This window comes from Neolamprologus brichardi, chromosome 15 (assembly GCF_056152115.1).
Source record: "Neolamprologus brichardi isolate AB-2024 chromosome 15, ASM5615211v1, whole genome shotgun sequence".
Lineage (NCBI taxonomy): Eukaryota > Metazoa > Chordata > Actinopteri > Cichliformes > Cichlidae > Neolamprologus > Neolamprologus brichardi.
Genome location: NC_142118.1, coordinates 9,089,439 through 9,116,717, shown reverse-complemented (window position 1 = coordinate 9,116,717; position 27,279 = coordinate 9,089,439). Strand labels below are relative to the sequence as shown.

General features: G+C 38.2%; 1 protein-coding gene across 5 annotated transcripts; it reads left to right on the top strand.

Annotated features, from left to right (window-relative positions):
- Window positions 1-1,132: 1,132 nt before the first annotated feature.
- On the top strand, window positions 1,133-24,598 carry ptk2bb (protein tyrosine kinase 2 beta, b). Of its 5 annotated transcripts, XM_087852789.1 has the most exons (31): window positions 5,066-5,302; window positions 8,858-9,093; window positions 9,299-9,477; window positions 9,592-9,679; window positions 10,043-10,122; window positions 10,349-10,411; window positions 11,034-11,088; window positions 11,234-11,374; window positions 11,526-11,600; window positions 11,686-11,787; window positions 13,122-13,239; window positions 13,400-13,439; window positions 13,534-13,565; window positions 13,681-13,722; window positions 13,814-13,911; window positions 14,031-14,112; window positions 14,219-14,319; window positions 14,470-14,585; window positions 15,501-15,601; window positions 15,943-16,032; window positions 17,968-18,172; window positions 19,893-19,998; window positions 20,089-20,148; window positions 20,237-20,359; window positions 20,504-20,656; window positions 20,897-20,932; window positions 22,564-22,582; window positions 22,707-22,741; window positions 22,948-23,082; window positions 23,206-23,286; window positions 23,795-24,598. In XM_087852789.1, the coding sequence occupies exons 2-31, from the start codon at window positions 8,896-8,898 to the stop codon at window positions 24,008-24,010; spliced, it is 2,970 nt and encodes a 989-aa protein (XP_087708915.1). In that variant the 5' UTR covers window positions 5,066-5,302; window positions 8,858-8,895; the 3' UTR covers window positions 24,011-24,598. The 5 variants fall into 5 exon arrangements, with proteins under 5 accessions (XP_087708912.1, XP_087708914.1, XP_087708911.1 ...); XM_087852786.1 differs by lacking the exon at window positions 5,066-5,302 and adding an exon at window positions 1,133-1,265 and having other exon boundaries at window positions 20,504-20,932; XM_087852788.1 differs by having other exon boundaries at window positions 5,065-5,232; window positions 20,504-20,932.
- The last annotated feature ends 2,681 nt before the right edge of the window (window positions 24,599-27,279 follow it).

The window sequence follows — 27,279 nt, the reverse complement described above, 5'->3', positions numbered from 1 at the left end:
CACTCAGATAGAAGGGTCGGAAAGTGGCATAAAAAAGATGAAAGCACAGATTTAAAAACTGCCTTTTTTCTACGGTACAGTGTGCTGCTTGTGTAATAGTGTGGGGCATATTTAACCACACCCTACCTGAATATAATTGTATGTCCACCCCTTTATGACCACAGTGTACCCAAGTGCAAAAGTAAAATGGCCGGTGAGTATATTTGTTTAAATATAAATTGTATTTGCACCAATTTGTACGAGGATGGAACAATGTAACCATTTATAGATCGAGCAACCTTATAACGCCCGTCCCTAGATCGAATTACCTTTCTAAAGAAAATTATAGGTAAGTGGTAAACACTGTTGGCTCATTTGCCTCATTGCGGCTGGTTGGCTGGGACCTCTATGTGGAGCTTGCACGTGCTCTGGTTTCCTCCAGCAGTCCAACTGGGAGGAAATTAGTTAAGTGGTGATTCTAAATTAGCCCTGTGTACCCTGGATAGGGGCTGGGATAGGCTCCAAACCCACCGCTATCCTGCTAAGAAAAGTGATGCTTTGGACTGTATGTATGCGTTAACTAAATAAAGGATTTAAAGCAGATAAACATCCTTCAAACCTGTATTATCCTAAAGACTGTCCTTCTGCTTATAATCAACGAAATCAAAAACCTCAACAGGAAAGCTCAGTGTAGATGAGTCCACTTTTTTATAACATGAGCTATATAAGGAAAAAATAATAGCTGATCTAAGGTCGCATGAGACAACTGCATTCAGGACTTGAGTTATATCTGCTTATACAAATAGTTGGAGGTTGCAGGTTGGCGCTTAACGTCAGCCCGATATTTTTGAGCGTACAGCGCCCTCTGGTGTTCAGAAGATTTAGCTATAACATAACACCAGTGAAGGTGACTTAACGTAGAGGAAAAAGTTTGTTAGACGGGAGAGAATAAATATAAGAATATTTCAGGACAGGGTTTGTGCATATTTGATTTTAAAGAACTCGGTTTCTCTTTGCTTTTTTGTATTATATTTCAAAAATCATTCCTGGGTCGTAAACAGTTCAAAACTGTTGGGGAGACAGTTTATTTATCCCGGATCATGAAAGTCTCCTGAAATAAGGAAGTCGACTCACCTTAGATCAGCACGCCAGAGGTGAGGGAGTGGCTACCTGCCCCTTCTGCTCGACTAACAGTGCGAGAGGCGAACTGACGTGCACAGGGCTCTCCGGGAGGAATTGTACTTTCCATAAAGCTTTTATTCTCAGGGAAGTTCAATCAGAATCAGGTAAGACTCAAAGATTAACTCGTGTTTATGTTTCTGTGAGCACAGGGGTTTCCAGATACTGCTGAACAAACCATTATGATTAATCCGAGTGTTTGCCATAGGCCCAAATGTACTGTACAAGTTAATAAAAGACTGATTGGCCAACATTTATACGATCGCACAAGCATGCAAATCCAGAATTTGTTTTATTCATTTTCATTCTTTAAACTATCCACAAACGTGAGTTTTAAAATATTTTCTTTGACTGATAGGAAAGTGAAAAAAATGTGAGGCTTGTGCAAGTGTGTTTTCAGGATAAGCAGCTGAGTGTCACGGCAGATTGTGGAGTCCTAGCTGCTGTTTTTTCACATAGAAAGAAAACTTTGTTCATTATCAAAGCATGTCTGTGCAGGTGAGGAGGCAGCCCGCCGCATTCCAGTGCCTGGGGTCATGACGTTGCAATATGCAGACCCTCAGCACAAATGTGTTTAGAGAGTAAGCCTGCCTGCCTGCCTGCGCTGTGTTTCCACCAGGAACAGAGGTTACACAATAACTGCTGTAGTTTTATCATCTCTACAGGAGAGGAATTAACTTTTTTTTACTCTCAGATATCAAGAGTAAGATTTGTTTCTAATATATATACACACACATAGTAAAAAAGGTAGGTAAGATAATGACCGGTGAGAGTTTTCCGATACCAATTCCCAGAAACACCATGTGATGAGACTTGTTCAAGGAATGGATGTTACTGTCAGGTGTGCATGTCATGACAGATTTTGGGAAACACAGTGTCTTCCATATACACAGCTGTCTGGCTGCTACTGCTGCTTTAGAAAGAAACCCGAGAGGCTGTCAGAGGATGTGCAAAATAGAAAGCCTAACTAATATCAATAATAGATTTGTTTTATTTTATAAGTTTTCACTTAGGCCCAAATAAATGTCAGTAAAAGTGAAGGATTCAGTCATTTGACTGAAAAACAAAATAACCCTATCAGAGAGTTGCAGAAATTTCAGGAGCGGGCAAATCAACAGCCTGGTACCAAAAGGCCTGCAAGTCCACAGAAGATGACTAATGTGTGTGATGACAGGATTATTTCCATGGTTAAGACAAACAACTTCACAACATCTAAAGAAGACAAGAACACACTCAGGGAGATAGGTGTATCATTGTCAGTATCTACCATGGAGGCGTCTGCATGAATGTAAATATAGAGAGTTTGCAACAAGGTGCAAACCGACAAGTTATTCAAGGCAGTGAAATGGGATATTCTGCAACGGGCAAGTCAGTCAACCGAGCATGCTTTTCATTTATTAAAAGAAAAGATGACAAGCATCTCTCAGCAGTAATTTAAAACGCGTGGTCATATCTTTAAATACATGTTTGCTTTAATGCAGGAGTCATTTAGATGCTGAATAGGAAAGTTTACAGCTAAAAGGAGAGGTTGAATGTAGTGAACAAACTTTAAATTACTGCAAATTATAAACTTGAAAACTTGAACTTTGTTCAAGAAAGGCTGTGTCTAAACTCAAGATCGTGAAATAAAAGCATCAAATATTTCATATGAGGATTGGTATCTGGGTGCTGCTCCCTGAGCCTGGTTCTGCTGGACGGTTCTTCCTGTTAAAAGGGAGTTTTTCCTTCCCACTGTCCCTAACTGCTCCCCCCAGTTATTTCAGGGTCTTTACTTTGCAGTATAACGTGCCTTGAGTTAACTGTCCCTGTGATTGGTGCAAAATAAATAACACTGAACCGAACGGCAACTACTGATATAATACTTACTAATGAACAATAAATTAAGGACTAAAAACCTACGATTATTTTTTCACAATTATATAAAACAGAGCTTGAACAAAGATATTTAATCCTTAAAACAATGAAGAGAGACTGTTTTTATTTCAAGCAACTAACTGATTAATGAACTTGGAGTTGCAGCTTAAGTGTTACTGGTCTCACTCTGATGGGAGCTTTCCAAATAGACTGAATGTAAACAGGAGTAAAGTTTTATATGCAAGCTTAAACTTAGCAAAAAGCCAGGTCGTGGAAAAAAGCAAGTTTTTACATAATAAAAAAAGGATAAAAGTAATCAAAAGAACCTTACAGTGTGTTAGACTTTCCCCAGCTGCGTGTTGGTGGCCATTATTTCTCTGAGACCTACTGCATTGCAGAATCAGTTTAGCGTTTCTGTACACCCTCCACTGTCCTCTAAGTGCAGCCTTGTTTAAAGTTTCTGCCTTGCCACTCATTTTCTTGTGGAATTTCCTTCTCATTTATCAGCGTCCATACGCCCTCCTCAGTTGATGCTGTTTTCATTAGATCCCAGCAGAATAATAGCGGAGGCATACAGCAGTAACTCCTCTAGATAATTGTCTGCGGTAATGAATATTTCCACTTATTGTCCCGCTGAGGCCTCTGTTGTGGATGAGTGTTGAAACAGTTAGTTCACTCCACCTCGCTCTCAGTTTGTGTTAAAAAAAAAAAAAACTCCCTGGAGAGAACAGTCGTTACCATAACAACTCAAGTGCCAGCGTGACAGTGTGCGAGTGGCAACAACGCGTGTGCCTGGCAAGTGTCACTTTTGTTCACTTATGAACCAAAAAACTTTAAAAAAAACAGAGTGTTTTTACAGACAATCAGAAGAAAAGACTTCATGGTTGTCTGTGATTACTTGGGGACTTTTAAAAAGTGTGTGTTTGTGTGTGCGTGTTGACTTTTTTTGAGAGCTCATTCTGCGTGACATGACTGTCCTTCTCTAGAATTGGATGGCTCTTTTCCTATAATCAAGAGAGCTCACTGCCATTAAAACACAGGAACTTACTTTGAGGTATCTGAACATTATTTCTAAATTTATTAATTCATCATTGATATATTAATCTAATCTATCTGATTGTAAAATGAGCAAAGAAAGGCAACAAATCTAACCTGCCATTTTGTGGGAAATTATTTTTGTTAATGATTGAATTGAGACTTGTTTTCTTCATTACTTTCATCACAATAATTCAAAAACCTAAAAAAAAGCATAGTTTTTTTTTTTTACCATCAGTCTGAAAGTCAGAAGGAAGTAATCTGCAGTTACATAAGAGGAACTGAAATCATTCAAAAGCGATAAATTGGTCTATCTGAGTGACACAAGTGCTCAGTTGCCTATATTTGTGTGTTGTCAGGTTTTTGTTTCTTTTTATTAATTGTGACTCACCGCCAACAAACAAAAGGTTTTTGTTAACGCTCGCCTCTTTCCAGAAATACTTTGCTTGGCTTTTAAAGCCAGTCTTTATACTTGGTAAGAAGCCCAGTTTAAACAGGGACCTGTCCATGTCTGTGCCTCGTTGTTCCTGATTTGTGTGTTGAAGTGTTAAAAACTAAATCTAGTCTCACACGCTTGCCCAACAGCGTGTTTAAGATCTTACGACAACCAGTGGTCTTGTTTCGATGATTTTTTTTTCTGTCTTGTTGTTGCTGTTGTTGTGGTTGTTGTTGACCCTATGACGTCAAACCCTTCATGGTATACTGTGTAATAAGCCTTGTGCAAATATTTTGTCACAAAGGATTTTGCAATGGTGTTTGGCCATTTGTAGCAGTATGTAATGTTTAGGTTTACTGACAGCAATCAGTGGAATCCACATGTTCAGTCCATGGATGCTTTTTCTTGGTAAGTAATTTTAAACTTCACTCTGTCTCCTGGAACCCCTCTTTCAGGCTGCCCACACCCAGGTGATGGTGTAACATGCCGCCTTTGCTTCACACTCATCTTCTCTTTTTCTTTTCTACACATACACACGCACACACACACACTTACACACAAACACACCCACTCAGCCCTGCTGAGGAATTCATGGCCTCAGGCTAACAAACACAGTCGAAAAGCAGCAGAAAGCCCTGAAAGAATTAACGCTGCTCGGCTCCCTCACGGACTAACAGCGTGGAGTTTCATTTGTACGGAAACACCTCATGACAGACAGAAGACACTTTTCCGATCGACAGTATTTTGAGGTATGCGTGTTGCAGCTTGTTTCTTTTGCTCGGTTTGCTGAGCCTTCAGTTTTTGATTGGTCATAAGAAGGTAAGAGCTTCTGTGCATTTATTTATTTAGTTTTTGTTCACACGGTAATTCCTGCCTTTATCTGTGTCACATAACTTGGTTGGTCACAGGGTGTACAGCACCCTTGCTTTTCAGAACAGCGAACAAATTATCGTCTAATTCCAAAAGTGTTTTTATAGCTGTTATTTTATCACAGCCATAAGAACTGTTAAAATCTCAGATCACCAAATGGTCAGTGCAGAATCTCCTGTTGCTCGAATGCGTTCAAAAATATTCCTATCTGCTCTTGGAGGATAGATAAATATTCCTACATGAAAAAGAAAGGATTTTTTTTTTTTTTTATCATTGCATGTTGTTTTAACAAGCCATAATTTTAATTCAGGACAGCACAGCGGTGCAGTGTTTGGGACTGATGCCTCACACCAAGAAGGTCTCAGATTTGAATCCACTGACCGGCTGGTACTTTTCTGTGTGCAGTTTACCTGTTCCTCTTGCTCTCTCAAGGTACACTGTGGATTTCTTCCAGTCCCAAAATGCTTGTTAGGTCAATTGGCGATCCTAGATTAGGGGGGGAATATGAGCATGACTGGTTGTCTGTCTTGGTGTGTTAGTCATGTGACAGCTGAAAAAAGCTCCAGTGGCTTCAAAACCATTAAAATTGGTTTAAGAAAAAACACTAAAAATGAATTAAGATTTAGTTAAATGTTATGTATATAGTCTATGCCAATCTCATGAGCAAAGCATAGTACAAGACCTAAAAACCTTACTAGATTTAAAAAAAAAAAAAAAACATATATAAAACATTAACAATTATGATAGAAGGAGGGGTCTTTATTGCTTTTTAGTATTTTGGATTTAGAATGTCAGGTCTGTATGCTCAACGTAATGCTGAACCAGTTAGCATATCTGATCAGTTTTGGTGGTAGGCAGATTTTGACACCTTCAGGCTTAGATAGTTATTCCAGTCATTGTACTAAACAGAGCATCACTTGTGCTGGATTTTTGTGTCTGAATCTGACACCTGTGAGTCTGTGCCACCATCTATTCAGCTGAGATGTGTACTATGCTAAATGCGCTGCAGAAAATCCACATTATAGAGTCTGGCCTGCTGTGTCAGACAACTGCAATATTTCCAAATTACTACAAGTATTTGTGATGTAAAAGGTTTTTACATCTGAAATCAAAAGACAAATTATATGGCAAAACTGATAGTTTTGTGACAGGCTAATATATAGCTCTAAAGGTAAGCTAACTGCCTGCTAGCTATAGCATACTGGACATGAATGAGAAGAAAAAGAATTCCTAGAATTTCAAATGATTAAGTTATCCTTTAATAAAACTCAAAGAAGCCAATTTCTTATAATTAAAAACAGGATGGAAAATGCCCAACACAATGATGTTATAGTCGCTAGTCAGTAACTCAATGATTTTTGGTTTCCAGTGGATTTCAGTGTTGTTGTGTTGGTTTGCACACTTTTACTGTCCTTTTCCAATCTTTACACACAGAGGTTAGGCCATCACTTTCATACTGCATACTGTAAGTGCAATTACTTATGGATTTAAGGAAACTTAAACTCCAGTCACTCCATTAATGAAGTACTATGTCAGACCTCCTTTTGCCTTCAGAACTGCCTTAATTCTTCATGGTATAGATTCAGCAAACGTCTGGAAATGTTCTTCAGAGATTTTGGTCCATGTTGACAGAATAGCATCACACAGCAGCTACATGCAACTCATTAGACCAGATAATATTTTTCCAATCTTCTATTGTCCAGTTTTGGTGAGCCTGTGGAAGTTGTAGTCTCAGTGTGCTGTCAGGAGTTTTAACATTCAAGGGTTTTTTTAATTTAATGAGCATGCATACCAAGCTTATGCATAACCTTGGTATTTATACCGACAGTTGTGTTAAAAACATTGCTACATTCCCCCGGTGGGCTAGTAGTCTCTGCAGTTGGACCGCAAATGGCATTTAACACCAAATTAATAGAAAGTTTAACTACAACGTTTAAAATGACCATAAACACGTGATTAAAATGTATGTTTGAACAAAGCAACATGAATTATATGTTATTCTTTTGCCTGACAGATTTTCTGTGTAGGTTCTCAGTGATCCAGATCATGATTAGCCTAAGGACCTTGGAAAGAAAGCAACTGGACCTCTAACCTTCATGACAGTGTTTCACCTGTCTTACTTTGGTATACTCTTTGAACTGTCATCCAAAAGACGGCTCATTCAGCTCTGAAACCAAATGGTCAGGAGTTCCAGGTATTTAAACCCTTAAGATGGTCCAAGCTCCGTAAGAGGGTCGTTGACCCACTATGAATCATGTGTGTCATCACATGAGGCAAAGTATGAAAAAACATGTGGGTTATTACCACCAGCGGTTTCACATGAAATCGCTCTGAGACCTCGCCTTACTCTAACACGCGACCTATTGAGGTCACCTGACACAAGATGTGAGTTGGGGTTTTAAGCTTCTGGGAAGTCATTTTAAAACTGCATTGTAGGTGGCTGAGAGGTGTCGTAAGCAATCTCCTCTTTTCAGTCATGGTCGTTCATGGTGGGTTGTGGTGTGAGCTAGGATGTTGGCAAGGAGCTTGGAAATGTTGTAGGTGGTTGAGTTTATACTGCTAACTAACTTTATACTTCTAAATATGTCCTCTTAAGGGACTGTCCACTATTTTGGTTTTAGAACTTCCACAGCATGTCTTTTATCCTGTCTTCCTTCTCTCACCCCAACCGGTCGTGCCAGATGGCCACTCCTCCCTGAGCCTGGTTCTGCTGGAGGTTTCTTCCTGTTAAAAGGGAGTTTTTCCTTCCCACTTTTGCCAAAGTGCTTGCTCATAGGGGGTCATATGATTGTTGGATTTTTCTCTGTATGTGTTATTGTAAGGTCTACTTTAGAATATAAAGCGCATTGAGGCGACTGTTGTTGTGATTTGGTGCTGTATAAATTGAATTTAACTGAATTGAATTGAATTGAACTGAGGCAGCCTCTTGGATGAAAGGTCAAATGTCTCCACAAAGTCGAAGAAGTCCAGTCACTTTCTTCCCAAGCTATTTAGACAACACATTTTATAACAAATCATTTGCAGGGAAAGAGTGAAAATGAACTGGTAGTTAACAGGTGGCAAAAGGAATGTTGTTAATAGAGAAACAGCGTTTAGTAGCGAAATATTATGGAGATGAAAATGCAAAGAATTCAATATTTCATTGTACTTGCATGTTTGTGAATGGCTGCTCTCAAACCGGTTTTAGAGCAGCCATTAGTTTTACTCCAAAACCTTGCAGGTCCTCACTTGAAATCTGGTTGAGAAAGAATGTAATCTGGATATCTCAGAAAAAATGATATGAATCATAGCAGCCACATGGCAAAAGATCACAGCTTCAAAGTGAAGCATCGCATGACTGTAGTAGTATAATGAAGCAACTCACAGAACAGTGTGTCCTTTTCTTTTGAAGAAATTATTATCACTCAGTTCTTCCAGTTAAACCTTTGTTTACCCAGATGTCCATCTAAAAAAAAAAAAAGCACTGTGTATATAAAGTATTGTTTTTCTTTTCTCTGTTTAAAGGATGAATTTGATGTGATGATGCCAACCCACCTTTGACAATGTATGAGGTGATGTCTGGTGACACCCTGTCCTGGAAGGTGCCCAGTCCACGACAAAATGAAACGGAGGCTGGCCCTGAAGCACAATTCTCTGGGGATGGTGGACCTGTCAAAATCCTTAAAGTGTGCTTCTGCACCAACAACAACCTGGGCAAGAATTTCAAGCTGGTGAAATGTGACAACTCCTGGCAAATTAGGGTGAGAGTGTAGCCCAGAAAATATGGGGAAGAGAATTTCATTGTCAAAAAAGGGAAGTGCCAAATCGTGTTTCCACCACTTAATGTTATAATTTTATCGCCATTACATATTTAAACGAGTTTAAACCAGAAATTTCAATAAACTGAAGGATGACCAAAAATCTTTTCAAAAAGTATTTTTTTAAACTTCTTTTTTTCTCCTTTAGGCTATCATTCGTTCGATTCTGGTCAGCGGGCGTTTAGGGCCAAACGTTCAACACGCAGGATGCTATGGCCTCATGCTAAAGCACCTGAAGTCAGAAGAACTTCACTGGCTCCATCCAGACCTGACTGTCGGAGAAGTGGAGAAGCGCTATGAGAGCAATCATCTGGAAGCTGAGTGGAGGTACTGATGGACTATTAGGATATTAATCTGTAATTAACATATGTACTTTTTGTAAGCTTTATTGTATTGAGTTTTATTTGTAAGCTGATATCTATATTTTCCTTTCGAGCACAGATATGACCTTCGTATCAGATACATTCCTGTGAATTTTGTGGAAAAATTCAAAGATGACAGATCGACCTTTGTGTATTTTTACCAACAGGTAACTGTATTTGTTATCCTATCATAAAAGCTTCATGCCTCTATTGTACTTGTTGTTGTTGTTTAACTGATATCCTGTGCATCATTTTAGCAAATCTCGTGTAGAGTGTGTTACTTTAGTTGCTTAAGCCTAGCTAAATTTGCTGCTGCCTTTGCAAGTCGCTTTGCAACCCAACTCTACTAAAGAAGCCTGTTGTCATTGATGATAGACTGGGTTGGTGCTGCAAAGTCAAGTAAAAATCACTCTAGGTGGAAATGGTTTTCTTTTAATTTAAAGAGTCCTGACTGACTTTGTTTGAAGTTCTATTTAGAATTGTTTTGTTGGTATTCGCATAAAACTCAAATTTGTGACGTTTTATTATAGGTGCGTAGTGATTACATGCAGTATCATGCCAGTAAAGTCAGTGACGGGATGGCATTGCAGCTTGGTTGTTTGGAGATCAGGTGAGTCACTGCATTCCTTACCTCGCTGTGAGTGTGAGGTGACTGAACTGGGTGTATTTACTGTACACTTTCCAATCATCTCGCTCTTGCAGGCTCTTTCATAACTTAACCCATATTGCTGTGCTTTGTATTTAATAGAATGATCAAAAGCTATAGTTAAATTGCTCACATTTGCCTTTATTTTTATTAATCATTTTGTACCTTTATTCTCACTCTGTTTTCACAGGCGGTTCTACAAAGACATGAATGCAAAAGGTCTTGAAAAGAAATCTAACTTTGAGCTGCTAGAGTAAGTTTTTACTTTCTGTACAGTACAAAGAGTTCTCGCTCTAATATTACATTAAAGGCTTTTAAATCCAGTTTAACTGGTGTTGTTTACTTACGTTACCCTAAAAGTGACACTTCATGGGTTGTGAGCCCTCAGCTTCAAAACATGATTAAAAATGCCTTGAATTAAACTAAAAGACCATTTTTTAAATATTAAATCAGAATCAGAATACCTCATTAATCCCTAGGGAAATTATGTAATACTAAGTAAAAGACAAAGAAAAAAAGTAAGACAAGTCACAGCATGGAGGAAAATCAGGACCAATTCAAACAGGCTGCATACCGGTTGATGCAAGCTCAATATAAAATTTAAATGACATGATGATGATTTAAAAAGCCGATACATTATTATATATTATATTTATTCATTTCTTTGAGACACCCTAAATATGTGTAGCTATTTATTGTTCCTTACCAAAAAACTTGAACTGAAATTTTTATTTATATTTATTGGCCATTATAAATGCCAGTACCAACAGTTTGACAAACAGCTAACGTCGGCAATAGATTGCCTTTCAAGCTCTAGAGTATGTTTTTAATTCTGAATATTCTTCTAAGGTTTTTTGTTTGTTTTACCAATTTAGAAAAGAAGTTGGCCTGGACCTTTTCTTTCCACAGCAGCTGATTAACAGCATGAAGGTAAATTTCTCTAAACGTGACTTAGTGTGTCCTACCTAAACAGGCACCCACAAATTATGATACTTCCTTTGCAAATTAATATTGAGTCACTATTGTGCAAAAGTGCAAGTTTTACCATTTTCAAATCTCTGTGGCTGTGATCCAGCCTAGGCCCCTGCGCAAGATGATTCAGCAAACATTTCAGCAATTTGCAACACTCAAGGAGGATAACTGCATGATCAAGTTTTTTGAGACGCTTAAGGAGTTCGTCAGCTACGATGAAGAGGCCTTCCCCTGTGAACTAGTGGTGAGCAGGAACACGATGTTCATCTGGAGCAATGAATCGTGTCTTATTCATAAATAACAAAATAGATCTCGTTTAGCTTGTCCAGAACTCCAAGATCTGTAGATTTACTGTTTGAGGTATTAATGTTTCAAATGTTTTTATTTGTCAATAGCAAGGCTGGAGTCTGTCGGTGGAGCTGGTCGTCGGTGGGAGAGGAATTCGCCAACGCACACAGAAGGATTCAGCTGTAAGCGTGATTAAGATTTTGTTAATCTTGCACACAGGTTTAACTTCATAATTTAATCATTGCATTCATTCCTTTTGTGTGGCAGGCTGTGTTTTTAGCTGACTTCAAACAAATTAAGAAAGTACAATGCATATCGCAGAACGATGGCAAGGCTCTCCTAAATCTTGACATAGAGGGCGCGAAGCAAGTAAGTGTAATATTCCTCCCTATAGTTTGAAATATTAGGGAATGTCACTCAATAGCTCCCTTTGTTAGGTACACCTCGTTGGTATTTGATTGGACTGTTTTCTCTTCAGCACTCCCTCGATTCTTTGTGGCACAGATTTGTGAAGGTGCTGGAAACATTGCTCAGAGATATTGATCCATATTAACATCACAAAGTTAATGCAGATTTGTCGGGTGCACATTCATGATGTGAATTAAGATCTGAGGCCATTTAGTACAGTGAACTCATTGCTATGTTTAAGAAAGCAGTGAGCTTTGTGACATGTTGTGTTTCATCAGAAGATGGGTACACTGTGGTCAGAAAGGCATGGGCATGGTTAGCAAATGTGTTGGGTGTTGAAACTATGTTCAGCTGGTGCTAGGTCAACATGTACCAAGAAAAGTTTCCCCCACACAATTACAGCATCACCAGCAGCATGAACAAGGCAGGATTTATTTATGCTTTTATGTGTTGTAGACCCAATTCTGACCCCCACTAAGCAAATGTTGCAGCAACATTAAAGATTCATTAAACAAGCAATTTTTCCTATCTTATGTTGTCCAGTTTTGGTGAACTTGTGTGAATTGTAGTCTCTTAGCTGACCGGTGTGGCACATAGTGTGGTCTCCTGTGGTTGTAGCCCATGGTAAATGGTAAATGGCCTGTATTTGTATAGCGCTTTTACTAGTCCCCCCTAGGGACCCCAAAGCGCTTTACACACCCAGTCATCCACCCATTCATTCACACACTGGTGGAGGCAAGGTACAGTTGTAGCCACAGGGCAGACTGACATAAGCGGCCAACACCAGTAAGCGGTAGGTGAAGTGTCTTGCCCAAGGACACAACGACTGAGACTGTCCAAGCCGGGGCTCGAACCGGCAACCTTCCGATTACAAGGCCTCTTGAGCCACGATCGCCCAATTTGCTTTAAGGTTTGATGTCTTGTGCATTCAACACCTACTTGTGCCGTTCTATCAACTCAAACTGATTTCCTTCTGACCTCTAGCGTCAACCAGGCATTTTCATCCAGAGAACTGCTGCTCATTGGATACTTTCTCTGTTTGGACTACTCTCTGTAAAGTTCAGTGTGTGAAATACTCAGACCAGCACGCTGAGCAGCAACAGCCATGCCACATTCACAGTCACTTAACTCACATTTCTTACCTAGCTCACCTTATTTTAATGTTTGAGCTTTTGCCGGTCTACATGACTAAATGCATTGCTGCCATGTGGTTGGCTGATGAGATATTGGTATTTTCTAAACTGGCCATTCAGTCTATGTATTTTTGTGACATGCCATTGTGTCCTCATTGATAGCGTCTGACCATCAATGTGGCCACGGTCGCTACAGCTGAGAACATGATTGATCTTATTGACGGGTACTGCCGCTTGGAAAACAACACAGATGAAAGTGTTATCCACCGACCAAATAAAGGTGTGTAAGATTCATCTATTGTTTTCTTGACAATCACTGGAGTTAAAATTTGCAATAAAGGGCAACATATTGTTTTTAAGGATTGACCATTGTCTTAAAAGCTGTTTGAAATATATTCTTAAAAGTAAATCTGGATTCTCATTACTACTTCCTATCCTAGATGCCAATGCAAGAACCTCCCTACCTGAAATTCCTACTGGGTAAGTGGCTGTTTTACTGACTCATGCAGTCAGTGCTCTAATTTGAACATTTCTGACTTAGGCTTTCCCCCATTTTGTCTTTTCCTTGGAGCAGCAGAGAGACAAGCTCACTCAGACACAGTATGGGTGAGCTCGGAATTTTAACAACCTATGCTGTACACTTTTTAATAGTTAAAAACCAAATTCCTTTTAATAGTGACGTTATTATGAAGACAATAAAAATGAGCTTTTGCATTTTTAGGTTCAGATATCTACTGTGAGATTGATGAAAGGCCAAAATCAGGTTCGGAAAAGTCTTTATTCAATTCTGTTGCAGGTTCATACCTGTGAAAACTCACTTTTTAATGTTCACAAATGTTACTGTTGCTCTGCAGTTGTGAAATACGGCATCGAGCGAAATGACATCGTTCTCGGCCGAATCCTCGGCGAGGGTTTTTTTGGGGAAGTCTACGACGGAGTATACAAAAAAGCTGTAAGGTTAAAGGGTTTAAGTGCGGTGTGTTACAGAGCATCTGTAAAATACACGATTGCATTAGAAATAAATGGCAGCACGCAAAGTGAATGTGCAGTAACATGTGTTTAATTGGACAGCATGGTGAAAGAGTTAATGTGGCAGTGAAAACCTGCAAAGACTGTTCACCTGACGTGATGGAAAAATTCATGAGTGAAGCAGGTACGCAGAGAAAAAGATTTCTAAAACAGCTGCTTCGTTCACGACAACTGTGCCAGCAGTAACTGACAGAGTTGTCCTGATAAGTTGTGATGTTTGTGTTTGTCAGTAATCATGAAGAACCTCGACCATCCCCACATCGTCAGACTGATTGGAATCATAGAGGAGAATCCCGTGTGGATTGTCATGGAGCTTTATCAGTATGGGGAGGTTAGTCCTCATTTCCTGATTGGTTATAGAAAATATGCATTTAATATATGTTCTTTTTTCTTTTTAAACTAGTGTAGCTTCTGGATGCCACAGCAGATGTCGCACATGTGAATTCCTGACTGATTAAACGCATTATTGATTTTCTTGCAGCTGGGACACTACCTGGTTCAAAACAAAGAAAAGCTGACAAATACAACCTTGGTGCTGTTCAGCCTGCAGATCTGCAAAGCTCTCGTCTACCTCGGAGGGGTTAACATGGTACACAGGTACATTTTTTTTATTCTTTTTTTTTTTACATCTCTTCTTAATTAAAAAATGAATGCTTTTATTCAAAAGAAAGGTCACAGTGTTATAAGCTCTGCCTCCTTTGAGCATAAATGATCATGGTCTGACATAAAAGTAGCACCAGCTTAGGCGGGTATTTCAGATATCCTTGTCCCCAGCATCACTTTCCAGTTCCTCCTGGGAAATCCCGAGGAGTTTCCAGTCCAGGAGGGATTATATATCTCGACTCTCGACAGTCGAGATATATAATCTGTACTGTGGTTTCTGGGTCTACCCGAGGGTCTGCTTCTCAAATGTAATCCACACTTTCAGCTTAAGAATTACAGCCATTTTTACACACACTCCTCCATTTCCAGAGGTTCAAGTAGTGACAAGCAGTTTGATGGCCAGGTGAGGCATGCTTCTTTGTTAATTCATGACAAACGAAGCAGACATAATATCTCAAGTTGATTCAAAGAGTTGGATTTGTATCGTTGGGTTTTCTCCCACAATGCATCCTACTCAGTCGCCTTTTGATTGAAAGTGGGCGCCACGCAGGCAACACAGTTGGTCTGCAACTATTTGCAATCGGTCCACCAGCTAAAAAATTGAATGCAGCCTTTTTTCCTAGTTGCAAGGAGAGGAGCCTACCGTCGTATTTTAACTCTAGTGTGAATGAGTGATGAAGTCTTCACATTTTGGAAAAACTTTGTTTTATTTAAGCTTAAAACATTGAAAAGAGGAAAGTTGTACTGAAACAGCAGAACAACATGTTCCATTGAGTTGTCTGCAGACTGTTTGAGTGCACAATTTCAGGTTTTAACATGCATTATTTACATTTCCCCTGAATCTTACCTACATTATCCACCTGTACCCACATAAACATCAACCTTTCCTCCAATCCTGTCCGCTCACAGAGACATAGCAGTTCGGAATATATTAGTCGCCAGTCCGGACTGTGTGAAGCTTGGAGACTTTGGTCTATCAAGGTACATAGAGGATGAAGAATACTACAAAGGTAAAAGAGACACTCTTGAACTAACACAAATGTTTCATGCAATAAACATAAAATATCAGCTAGATTTATAAAATACTTTAACTGTAAACGCTTCTGTTATGTTTTTCCTATATTTTGATCTTGTTCACATTATTGTTTTAAGTCATGTAATAATTTTGATCAGAATTTTCGATTAAAGGATCTATACAGTTAAACCACAGTCTGTTATGTCTCCTTGTCAATAGAAAAATAAAAGAATATTTAAAACAAATACACAAATTAATCAACTTATTTGGAAAAATCTTTAAAAACCATGGCTTTGACTATCTTGACTATAATACAGTGTGCTAATTTCTTTGCAGCATCTGTGACCCGATTACCAATCAAGTGGATGGCCCCAGAATCCATTAATTTCAGGCGTTTTACCTCAGCTAGTGATGTGTGGATGTTTGGTGAGCTTGTTACGCATTTACCTTCAACAGCTCGGTGACATTTTGAGGGTTTGGTGCACAAGAGACTAAGAAACACTCGCACATAGAAAAAGGTCAGGTTACTGGTTAATAATCAACCGAAACAAGGGCTACACAGTTTTATGACGAGGCAGGGATTATTTAAGCTGATATGACTCTACATTACAGATAGCGTGCACACACACATAACAGTGGACTCTGTTATTCTTCTTTTCTTTGTTTTGCTTTTTTAGCTCAAACACTGATGGTTTACATGGGGGAATTTTAAACCTCAGAAGGCTCAGAATCCCAACCTAACAGCCTTTCATGTGTATTTACTCCTAGTGCTTTTACAAAAGTACTGAAACACTGGCATCCTCTGACCTTTGAGGCCTAAGAGAGTGAGGAATTACCTTTATGATGCCTGACTATTTGATATCCTCCCCTAATGTAAATCAGCTTTTCTAAAACATAAACAAACACAAGGCCTGGGACCCTGAATTAGCCTGACAAAGACTCCAATATGGCCCACTGGACGACTTTGGAAAATGTGAAGAAGGGCATAAATTTTAGCCTTTTCCTTCCTACTGATAAAGACCATGGCCATTCACACTAAACCAATGCAAATAAGTAATAGAGTTCCTGCTTTTTCATTATATGATATTGTAACCCAGAGTAAAATCCTGCACTTATTTCCCACCATTGAACGCATCGCAGGTACATGACTCCAACCACATGACATGTATTTATTAATTACTGCCCATCAGCTCCAGTAGCATTCCTAAATCTTCTGATTAATAATGACCATAATATTTCACTCAGTACCTAGCCTGTATTAATTCATTAGCGCTTCCTCAGTGTTACTTAAAATTACTTTTTATTTTATATTTTATAGTTACTATAAAATTTATGATTTTTACAGCTCGTCCCCGGAAGAAAAAAGATATATCCTGTTAATTGATTAAAAAAAGTTACGTTTTCCAATTCCAGGTCAGTCTGTGCAGTTTTCTGTAATTTTCACATTTATTTCTTACAATTTAAGCCCAAAGCAGCCATACAATGACTAAAAACTGATAGGTACTGTTGAAATTGCACTTCTTTTTCATGATTAAATATATTAGACATTAAATGTGTAGTTAAATATCTTTACACTGACAGAAAAGGGAGTTTCTCTCATCCGGCCCACTTAAGATCAAACTGGGCTGTATGTGGCCAACAATGTAAAATGAATTTGTTCTGCACTGTGTGTTTTCATGCACTGAATTCAACCATACTTATGATTTCCATTATGAATTTTTAAGCATGAACTAAACACTATTATTGACCCAGATCTGTAATATTTTCTCACAAAATACATGTTATTTAGTTCATGTATTTCTTTTTGCAACAGTGACTGATACAACTGTGGACATAAAGTGGACTGAAGGCTGATATAGCTAAAATAAAGCTATAGGATATGCATTAAAAACATGAGATATATTACCATACCATAATTTATTTATATATCACTTTATTATAGCACTATATTAGGTAGATTCTGACCCAACAGCTGCTTCCTGTCGGAGAGCCATAGTTTGTTTTTAAGTACAAGAATGAAATATTCTATTTTACACAGCTTATTGTAAAATAAAGCAAAATAAAGCTTTTTGAGCTTCATCTGGTGGAAAAATAACTTTTTTGAAAAGTGCAATTAATGAAAATAATCAAAAACATGAATAATGAATAGTTATAATTACTACTAGCTCCATTACCAAGCACCACAATGACTGCTTCAGGTGGCATTTGTTTGTCTTTGTTTGCTATTCTTCTTAATGTGTTGAATTTCATCCTTATTGCCTGATATTTTCTATTTGTAGTCTATTACACAATCTGAAAATGAATAATGAACTGGAGGGTGGACATTCCCAAGCTTATTTTTGTTTCTGTGTTGTTTTCTAGCTGTGTGTATGTGGGAGATAATGAGCGGTGGACAGCAGCCGTTTTTCTGGCTTGAGAACAGAGCTGTGATCAACCAGCTGGAGCAAGGCATCAGACTGCCCAAACCAGATAACTGCCCTCCTGCCCTCTACTCACTCATGACCCGCTGCTGGTCCTACGACCCCAGTGAAAGACCCAGTTTCACTGAGTTGGTTATGAAGATCAGGTAATTCTTTGTGCATTATTAAAAGAAGTGATTATAAAGAATACAATTGGATTGAGATCCTTTAATTAAGGCTTGGTCAGTGGGCCCAATCTTTTTCAGTTGAAGTTTGGGATTATCTGCATAAGCAGATATTGGCCTCATAGTGCTATGTTAAAAAAAAGTTTATTTTACTCATTTCAAGTTTCATATTTCTATTCTTGACTCCACTAGAGAAGTTTTTTTTTTTAATTTTATCTTCTTGTAGCCCGTCACTTTAGCCATTGACTGAAACAATGATTGGCTTCTGATTAGCTACAAGTTTGTAGTAGTCTGAATCTTGAGCAATTGGCTCATAGGGATTACATAATGATTACATCATGATTAATATGAGAATATATCCTGTCTATATACATGTGACGGAAAATAAGGAAAACCATTAAATCAACCCTTTACTGTGTAGTTAGGTTCATAATCTGTTAGACAAAGACGCCATCATACTTCTGAATTTTCAACAACAGTAAAACTGTTAAAATCCAAAGTTGTTGGATTTTAAATCAGACATAATTATTTCCATGGGTAAAAAAACAACTTTACATCATCTAACCAAGTCAAGAACACTGTTAGGGACGTGGGTGTATCACTGTCCCAGTCAAGAGACGTAGACCTCAGTGGAAACAGACAAGGTGCAAACCACTGGTTACACACATCTGTTTCCATGATTAGAACCACATCATAATCCAAAGCCTCACAACAGCTGTCAAACATGGTGAAGACAATGTTCTGGCTTGGGCATCTATGGTGGCCAGTGGAGCTCAGTCACTAGTGTTTATTAATGATATGACTGGCGATAGAAGAAGCAGGATGAACTGTGAAGTGTACAGACCTCAGATTCAGCCAAATGCTACAAAACTAATCAGTAGGCAAACGGATTATGACCCAAAGCATATGTTGGGTCTGTGTTACAGGAAGCTTACAACACAAGAAACAGATCTTCCAGATAGAATGTATCTACAATAAAACCTCACAGAGTGGCTGGAGAGGTGGTCAGGATCAGAGGAATCTCTTTGATCCTACTGCTTGAACTAAGACTTTACAAATTTAAGAAACACAATGACAACATTTAACAATTTGACATAACAGCATACTGCAAAAGCAACCCAAGAATTTCTCAAAACAAAAAGATTGGATATATTTTGTCTGTGGCCTAGTCAGTCAAAAGAGCATATTTTCAGTTACTGGAGATAAAAGTGAATACATAGCATCTCAAAGTAGGTTAAACAGCATTTTTTGATGTCCATGGGTTCTAAACTTCAGGCACTGCCTGCAAAGGATTTTTACACAGCCCTTAAAAACATTATCTTTAACTTAGATAAAACAGTCCGATTATTTTTTGAGTCTCTGAAAATAGAGGACACCGGATAAAATTGGCTGTAATTCTCAAAAGGGTCACGTAAAATCTGTGTAAAACTCTTTGAGTTAAAAGCTGAAAGTCTAGACTTAAATGCCAACTTGATGGTTTGATTTAAAACAATAACTGGGGTAGTGCATAAAAGGAAAATGACAAAAAATTTATCTTTGTTTTGTAAATTATGGACTTAGTTCTAATAATTCACTGGCTTTTCAGAGCTGGCTTGACACAAACAAAGTTGCTACATTAGTTACTGACTAACTGAAACTACATGTTAAGTTTTTGTGAACGCATTACAAAGGCATGATGTAAAATGTGTCTCAAATATAACAGTGATGTCCACAAGATGGAGAAGGAGCAGGAAGCGGAGAGAGAGAGAGACAGAGTGCGTTCCACCAAATTGTTCGAGTCCAAGTTCAACATTGACCCCCCGCCTAAGGTATAAATTATTTTTAAGCTTACCTACTGCTCAGTCTTAAAATTTGGATGTAACAAATTACATTTTTATAATCTTTTACATTTCCTGAAGCCTTCAAGAATGAAACCAGCGCGGTTTGGGAACACACTCAGTATTGGTCTGCACATTCAGGTACTTTTAAGCAACCTCTAGACACATCCTTTGAGGTAGCTTTAATTTTTTTCCATATATAAGTGTGTGTCTGTTTGTATCTGTGCAGCTCAATGAGGCTCTGTGTGCCAGCTCACCTGACCTGGCCAGCCCATGTGACTATCAGTCTCCTGTCGACTCCAGCAACACTCTCACACTACCTGCCAAGTCGCCCCGGCGCCGCAGCATGGGGGTAAGAGATACTAAGCACTTCCTTTAAAGGTTTAGCTGCACAACCTACTAAAGTACTGTATTATACTGTGTCGAACGAGGATACTCATGCGATTCTTTGTTTTAGTAACATTGTAATTACACTTTTCCATCGTTGTACTTGTAGGAGAACGAGTTTTTCAGAGTGGAACGGAACACCGGGGAAGACGCCCAGCTCCTGTGGCAGAGGGAGAAACACCAGATACATGAAACGCTCCGCAAGCAGAAAGAGCAGATGATGGAGGATAAAAAGTGGCTGAAAAAGGAGGAGAGACTGCTGGTGGGGAACAGAGCATCCTTTACTTTTGTCAAACCCCTCCCTGTGTCTCTGTCCTCCTCTGGTTCCGAATGCAGTGTAGCTGTGAAGGCTACATGGAACGAGGCACCATTAAATAATATCAACCTACTTGTCCATCCAAAAAGCCCCACTAGTCTTAAATGGAATGTGCCCCTGATAACAGATCCAAAGAGAGGGTCTATATCTCTGTTGTATAAAATGAACTTGCCTGTTTCTTTGCAGGACCCCATGGGAGTAGAAGATACTGCGAATCCAGAGGTAGGTGTGCTCCTGTACAGAGTGTAATTTTAATTACAGGCAGTTTAGTGAATCAATTCAGTTACAATGGAGACATACATTTTTTTTAGATACCTAAAATACAAACAAAGTAAATGTTTGGGGTTTTTTTACATTGTTGTCAGTCCAGTTGTGACTGTTTGTGATCACTGAAAAATGAGCTTCGTCATAGGTCACATTTCCTGCAGGGATCAGTATAGACCACTATTAGTCAACTTAGTTTAAATCTTTTATTAGATATTTTATTAAATAGAAACTTGTGCACCTGAAGTCTATCTATCATGATAAAATTATTATAATTGCCATTGTCTGATGTACGGTGGCCCTGTGAGGCCAAACGGACTGCAAGAAAACACCAGCAATAAGAAAAGTGCTGCAAAAGCACACAAAACACCCACAGAAATAGGAAAAACGGAAATAGAAAAAACGAAAACGGAAATAGAAAAAATGAAAAAACAGGGAAGTATTTCTGGGGAGACAATAACCAGTTGCAGAAACCAAAATATGCTAGTGTGTTTTAATCTCATGATTCATGTAATACTGATGATGGATTTTTAGGCAAATAGTTAGGCTAACACACTTACTGCTCACCTTTTCTTTGCGATAGATCCTCCACTTCTTTTAAGAGTCTCCCAGCGCAATTCTTAGCATAGTTTGGTTCCTGCAACTGGTCCGTCGGGTTATTGTCTCCCCAGCAAACCTTCCCTTGTGCGTTTGGAAATCAGTTTTTGCCTATTTATGTTTTCGTGTTTTCTATTTCCATTTTTCCTATTTCCGTTGTGTTTTGTGTGCTTTTGCAGCGTTTTTCTTATTGCTGGTGTTTTCTTAAGTTGCAGTCAACCCTGCAAAGCCTTTTCCCTTTTTCTTAATTTGAAATATACATTTATGACAGGAAGTGTGTTATTTAAGAGTTTTGTCACGTTAATTAAGCATTTAAAGTTTAAAAAAGTATTAAAAGGCTAATTTATCAAGTCTAGATGATGAGCAGTGTTTAACAAATTAATTAGATGACCTGTCATAAAGAAAATTTGCAAATTTTCAGAAATCTGTCAAAAACTTGTTTAAAGCTGAAAGTGACATTCTATGTGCAAGTTTGAGGCAGCATACTGGACTTCCCTGAGGAGTCAGAAATTAATCAGACATAACATTCAACCACTAAAATGAATTTTCCTGTTCATGAATAACTGACATCTTAATCAAAGAATAATAATGTCCTTTTAGAAACGAGCACCTCCCTGCTTTTTATGAAACAGTACATTTAAAAATTAATGGATAACGAGAATCATTTAATTTTAGCATTAAAAATATCAATTTGATTAAACACCTTGTTCACACTGGTGTAATAATCAATACAGAAACACAAAAAATGATTTTGGTAATTACCAATACTGTTAATTTAGGGCATTTAGGGCATAAACCTAATACTGTTTTTTTAAGCGCTTTTCTCTGCTTAAACTGACCAGCTGATTGGTCTCGTATAACTATAAGCAGCATCAATTATTATGATTACTTTTGTGCGTTGTTGTCAATACATAATGCGAGCTGTTGATTAGAAAGTGTAGAATTGTAAAAATTCCTCATCTCGTCCTCATGAGATCCTTTTGTTCTTTTAGCCGGCTGACATCGAGATTGGTAAGCACTCAAAGCAATTCACAGATTCACATCTAAAATGATCTAAAGATGTTCCTTCGCTCCTTTTGTATTTGATCTGCTATTTCTCCTCATCTGTCATATTTTTCATCTTTCTGCCATACAGCAGTGCCTGAGAAGCCGCCACGACTCACAGCAAAGGTAAGCAGATTTAGTTTTCTTAAAATTATTTTTAGGCCATAGAAAAAGATCATTCAATTTAATAGCTTTGATTTTTGGATGAAAAATTATTCATAATTTGTCCTTTTTTTTTTGAAAGGGCATTGATGCCACTGTTTTATCTAAGTAAGTGTCTTGTGATGTTATTTAGTATTTCAGTTCTTAAAACCTATTTACTCCTTTTTCAGCCTGCGCCCACAGCTGAGCTTGACCGCACAGATGACAAAGTATATCACTGCGTCATGAACTTGGTCAAAGTAGTCGTCCAGCTCAAGAATGACATCGCTGGGCTGCAGCCAGAGCAATGCATTACCCATATCAAGGTACACTGAGACAAATGATCTGCTTTGCACTTCAGTGTTACAGTTTGTTGCTGCTTTAATGCCAAATTTTGAAATGCAAAGACAAAGCTCCTGAGTCATTTCTGTATTGATTTCTGCCCACAGTCTGTTGGGATGGCATTAAGAGATTTAATTACCAGTGTGGATGAGATACTGCCCACCTTACACGGGTCTGTGAGGACGGAGGTACAGTATGACAGCATTATTTTATTATTTCATTTCCTTTCTGTGCATTTTTATCCCTTTAAACACAAACAAAGCAAAAACTATACAACTATTTTATCCCTTTAAATCAGGAACCATGAAAAAATTGCCAGAAAATTCAATTTTCTTTTTAAAAATAGTGTTCGGTGAACCTCCTGACATAATAAAGAACATTAAATATGATTTTGAATATATGCATTTTAATTTATATAATATTTGCTACAAAATATTTTTTTCAGTTTATTTTTTGAAACTTTTTACTTTAAAAAAATCGCACTGATGTAGAAATCACAAAAACTCATCAAATATGATACACTTGCCTTTAAAGTTTGCATTTTTGGAGGGGGACAACCAGAATCCATATTTTTGCATCATAAAAGTACTGACGCAACGCCAGATTTCCTCAGCCGAAGAGCTGGCAAAACATAAAACTCAGTCATCAAAGCGGCAATCTAAACGACTGATCCATTGGTCTTCTGTAATATCGCAGATCGAAGGCACCCAGAAGCTGCTGAACCACGACATGGGGGAGCTGATCAGCAAAATGCGGTTGGCTCAGCAGAATGCCATAACTTCTCTAAAGGAGGAGTGTAAGAAACAGATGCTGGCTGCCGCACACACTCTGGCTATGGACAGCAAGAACATGTTGGACGCTGTGGATCAAGCAAGAGTCAGGGCCAATTTAGCAAAGCCTGCTCCCCCCTAAAAGACATTAGATTTTTTTTTTCAGTTTCACATCAAACTAAATAGGGACTTCTTTTTTTTCCTTAATATGTGAAAGTCAAAAATAACATTTGTGCATTGTAAAGCATGCATTTTTAGTTGGATCACATCGATCAATCAGTAAAATGAATCCTGCAGCATCACCGGTACTTTGGATAGCCACTGTCACGTTAATGAGAGTTTAGTTTAAATGTGATGCTACATATGGATGCATGTGTATTTTTAGTTAATGCAATAATACAGAAATGTGTCATTTTCCTTTTTTCGGTCCCCTTGCATCATGTTTAGGATGTCAGTTATGCTAAATTTTAAATGATAACTGTACCTGTGTGTGATTGGTGAAGTGTTGACTCAGATATTTGCTTTGAAAGTTGTATTTGTAAATATAAAATGTGTTGCATGGGAAATGTTTCATGCAAAAAAGAAAACACATGCGAACAGTTTACTTTTGTCAGTAGTGAAATGTAAATATAGCATCAATGGCGTTTTGTTGTCGTCTTTGGTTGGCTGTATCGCAAAAAGTCATGGGAATTAAAATCCTCCAACCAGTGAAGGAAGCTCCCAAAAATCATATCCAAGACAGATTAACCTGGTTTCAGGTGAATTTTGTGAACGCTGAAAACTGCCTTTAAAATGACAAACACGACGTGGAGCTTAAGCACAGTTTGGCTGAAGAGTCATTAGGTGATCAAATTACTGCAAATTCTGAGCCATACTCTAGAAGGATGAGTGATTCTAGTGAACTGTAGAGGGAGGGGTGGATGTGTGCCTTGCCATGGCATGAGCTCACTGGTCGTCTGGCTGGATGAGATAAAAATGACCATATAAAAAGGTTAGTTGGCCATTTAAGTGGCATGACTCACACTAAAACAATGAACTAAAGAGCACAGTATTATCCTCGCAAAGACCCAGCAATTCATTGTTGTCCTCTGTTAGGGACATGAGTCTGAGACCTCTGCATCAACCACAATTTATGCAATGTATCTGAGTCATACTGTAGTGTCAAGAGGACATACTGGGATTTCTATTGATGGCACATATGTCAGGGTTGGGTTAACGGAGCGCATGGACTTTCTTTTCAAAATGATGGACATTGCAGCTCCAGATTTATTTAAGGGAGATTAAGTGATACGATATATACACATATATAATTCTTTGATTTAGTTGGATTTCATAATTTTAACACTTTCAAAACAGAACTTTCATTCCCAGTCCTTTGTAGTGGACAGCAGGACTTACCAACTTCCATTTGTAAGTGAGATGAAGAGAATTTTACCCAGAATTGTAGACAGGTTCTCAGACGCATAGCTGTCTGGGGATGAAGTGAAGGAGGGCCAGGTATTAAAGGTGAAAGTTCAAAGCACCTACCAGCATTCGAGAAGCGTCACTGTCCAGACTGAGGTTGCCGACCAAGGAAGAATCAACAGAAATATTTCAAGACAAAGATTAAAATATTTGACCACAAAAGCAAGAGGTATTTTTGGAAGCATCAAGGTGAGGCTTTTCAAACCTAACAACACTGCATCAACTGTCAAGCATGGTGGTGGTAGTATCATGCTCTGTAGCTGTTTTGTTGCCAGTGGTACTGGTGTGTTGCATAAAATGGATAGCCTAATGAAGGGGGACTACCTCAAAATTCATTAATCCGCTAGACGGTTAAACTTGGACACAGTTGAGTGTTTCAGCAAGACAATGGTTGTGGAATAGGTAATGCAGGCTAACACTGAGCTTCTGGAATATCTTTCCCAAAGCCCCAACCTCATCAACTGAAAATTATGCTTAGAAGCCACGTCTATGCAAGGAAACCAACCAATTCAAATGGCTTCTGTCAGTTCTGCAAAGAAGAGTGTTCAAGTATTCAGTCCCAATTACGCCAGAAATTTGTTGATGGCTATCAAAAGTGTCTGTTTGAGGTGCAACTCTCTAAGGGACATTTCACCAATTATTAGTGGAAGTGCATATATATTTAAACCTGTATGTATATTTTTGACTGTGGATTAGAGAAAACATGAAATAAATTCAAAGATCTGCACCCAATTCTTGTTTTTTAAAGTCATGAAAGATGTATGCTGTATAACCCCCCACCCATCCCGGAAGAAGAACAATTTAAAAAAAATAAATCATTAGAAGCCAGCATTACCTTGAAATTCATGCCCATGATGACTGTATGTAAACTTCTAAATACCACTGTATAATTATCTACATAATGAGGTCATCTTAAAGCACAAGGAGATAGGAACATTTACATATATTTCAAGTCTTTACTGATGATCATTAAGTGTAGTTCCAGAGTCAGTTCTTTTATAAAAGAATACAAAAAATACTGTATAAGAATTTTTTTTTTTTTTCAAAGGTCAGTAAACAGTGTGCAGACAAATTTTCAAATTTGTTTCTTGGGTTTTTATTGTATAGTATGCTCAATCAAAAATACTACAATTGTTGCAGCATCGCCAGAAGGAAAAAACCTGTGCTGATGCATTTTTTGTCTAAACCAAATCACCCCAACATGTATCCAACATAGTCTATAATAATGAGTGTTCATCCCACCATACACAAAGAGAACAGTGTCTGATAATCTGATAATTAATCTGATAAAAAGCAACCCAGATGGCATTGTTTACATATTTAATTCTCCCTATTTTTTAAACGTTCACTGGTTTACCAGTATCAGGGCACCTTGAACGGATTGTGATAAATTTACATGCATTTGTTGGCTCCAGTGGATGATAATAAATCTTGCAACGCAGACTAAGCGCTTCATTTTTCAGTTCATGACTGGAAACCTTTAAAAGTAGCAAACGAATTCAAAACTTCATGAAGCAGTTTTGAGCATCACCACTGACCAATGGTGGCAAATTAAATGGAAAATGATTATATTTAGTCATTTGTCCAATATCCCCTTCGGAGCAGCCAGTCCAGTTACCCCTGCTAAAATCAGACTAGAGATGCACTGAGGAGTATATCACATTTGAATGCCCATTTCTTGAAGGATTATTCACCACCAACCAGAATATGTGGTGAAAGAAAACTTTGCTTAGAATCAAAGAGAACAGATTCATGACAAATTTTGTTAAAATACAACTCAAATGTAGAATAGGCTCTAGTAGTTAGTTTACAGGTGACAGCCTTCAGTGGCGTTAAGGTCAGGAAGGTGAATTTGTACATGTGGTTTAGCAGTCCACACTCTTGGATTGCTAATGTTTGCTGATGCATTTTCTGGACATATCAATGGTCAGACCAAAAGACAGACAG

Bases quoted from the DNA above. Each gene is read 5' to 3' on its own strand.
- ptk2bb (XM_087852786.1), top strand. From the start codon at position 8,896: ATGTATGAGGTGATGTCTGGTGACACCCTGTCCTGGAAGGTGCCCAGT. The intron at 9,094-9,298 runs GTGAGAGTGTAG...TTTCTCCTTTAG, and splicing joins ACAACTCCTGGCAAATTAGG to GCTATCATTCGTTCGATTCT. The intron at 14,320-14,469 runs GTTAGTCCTCAT...ATTTTCTTGCAG, and splicing joins AGCTTTATCAGTATGGGGAG to CTGGGACACTACCTGGTTCA.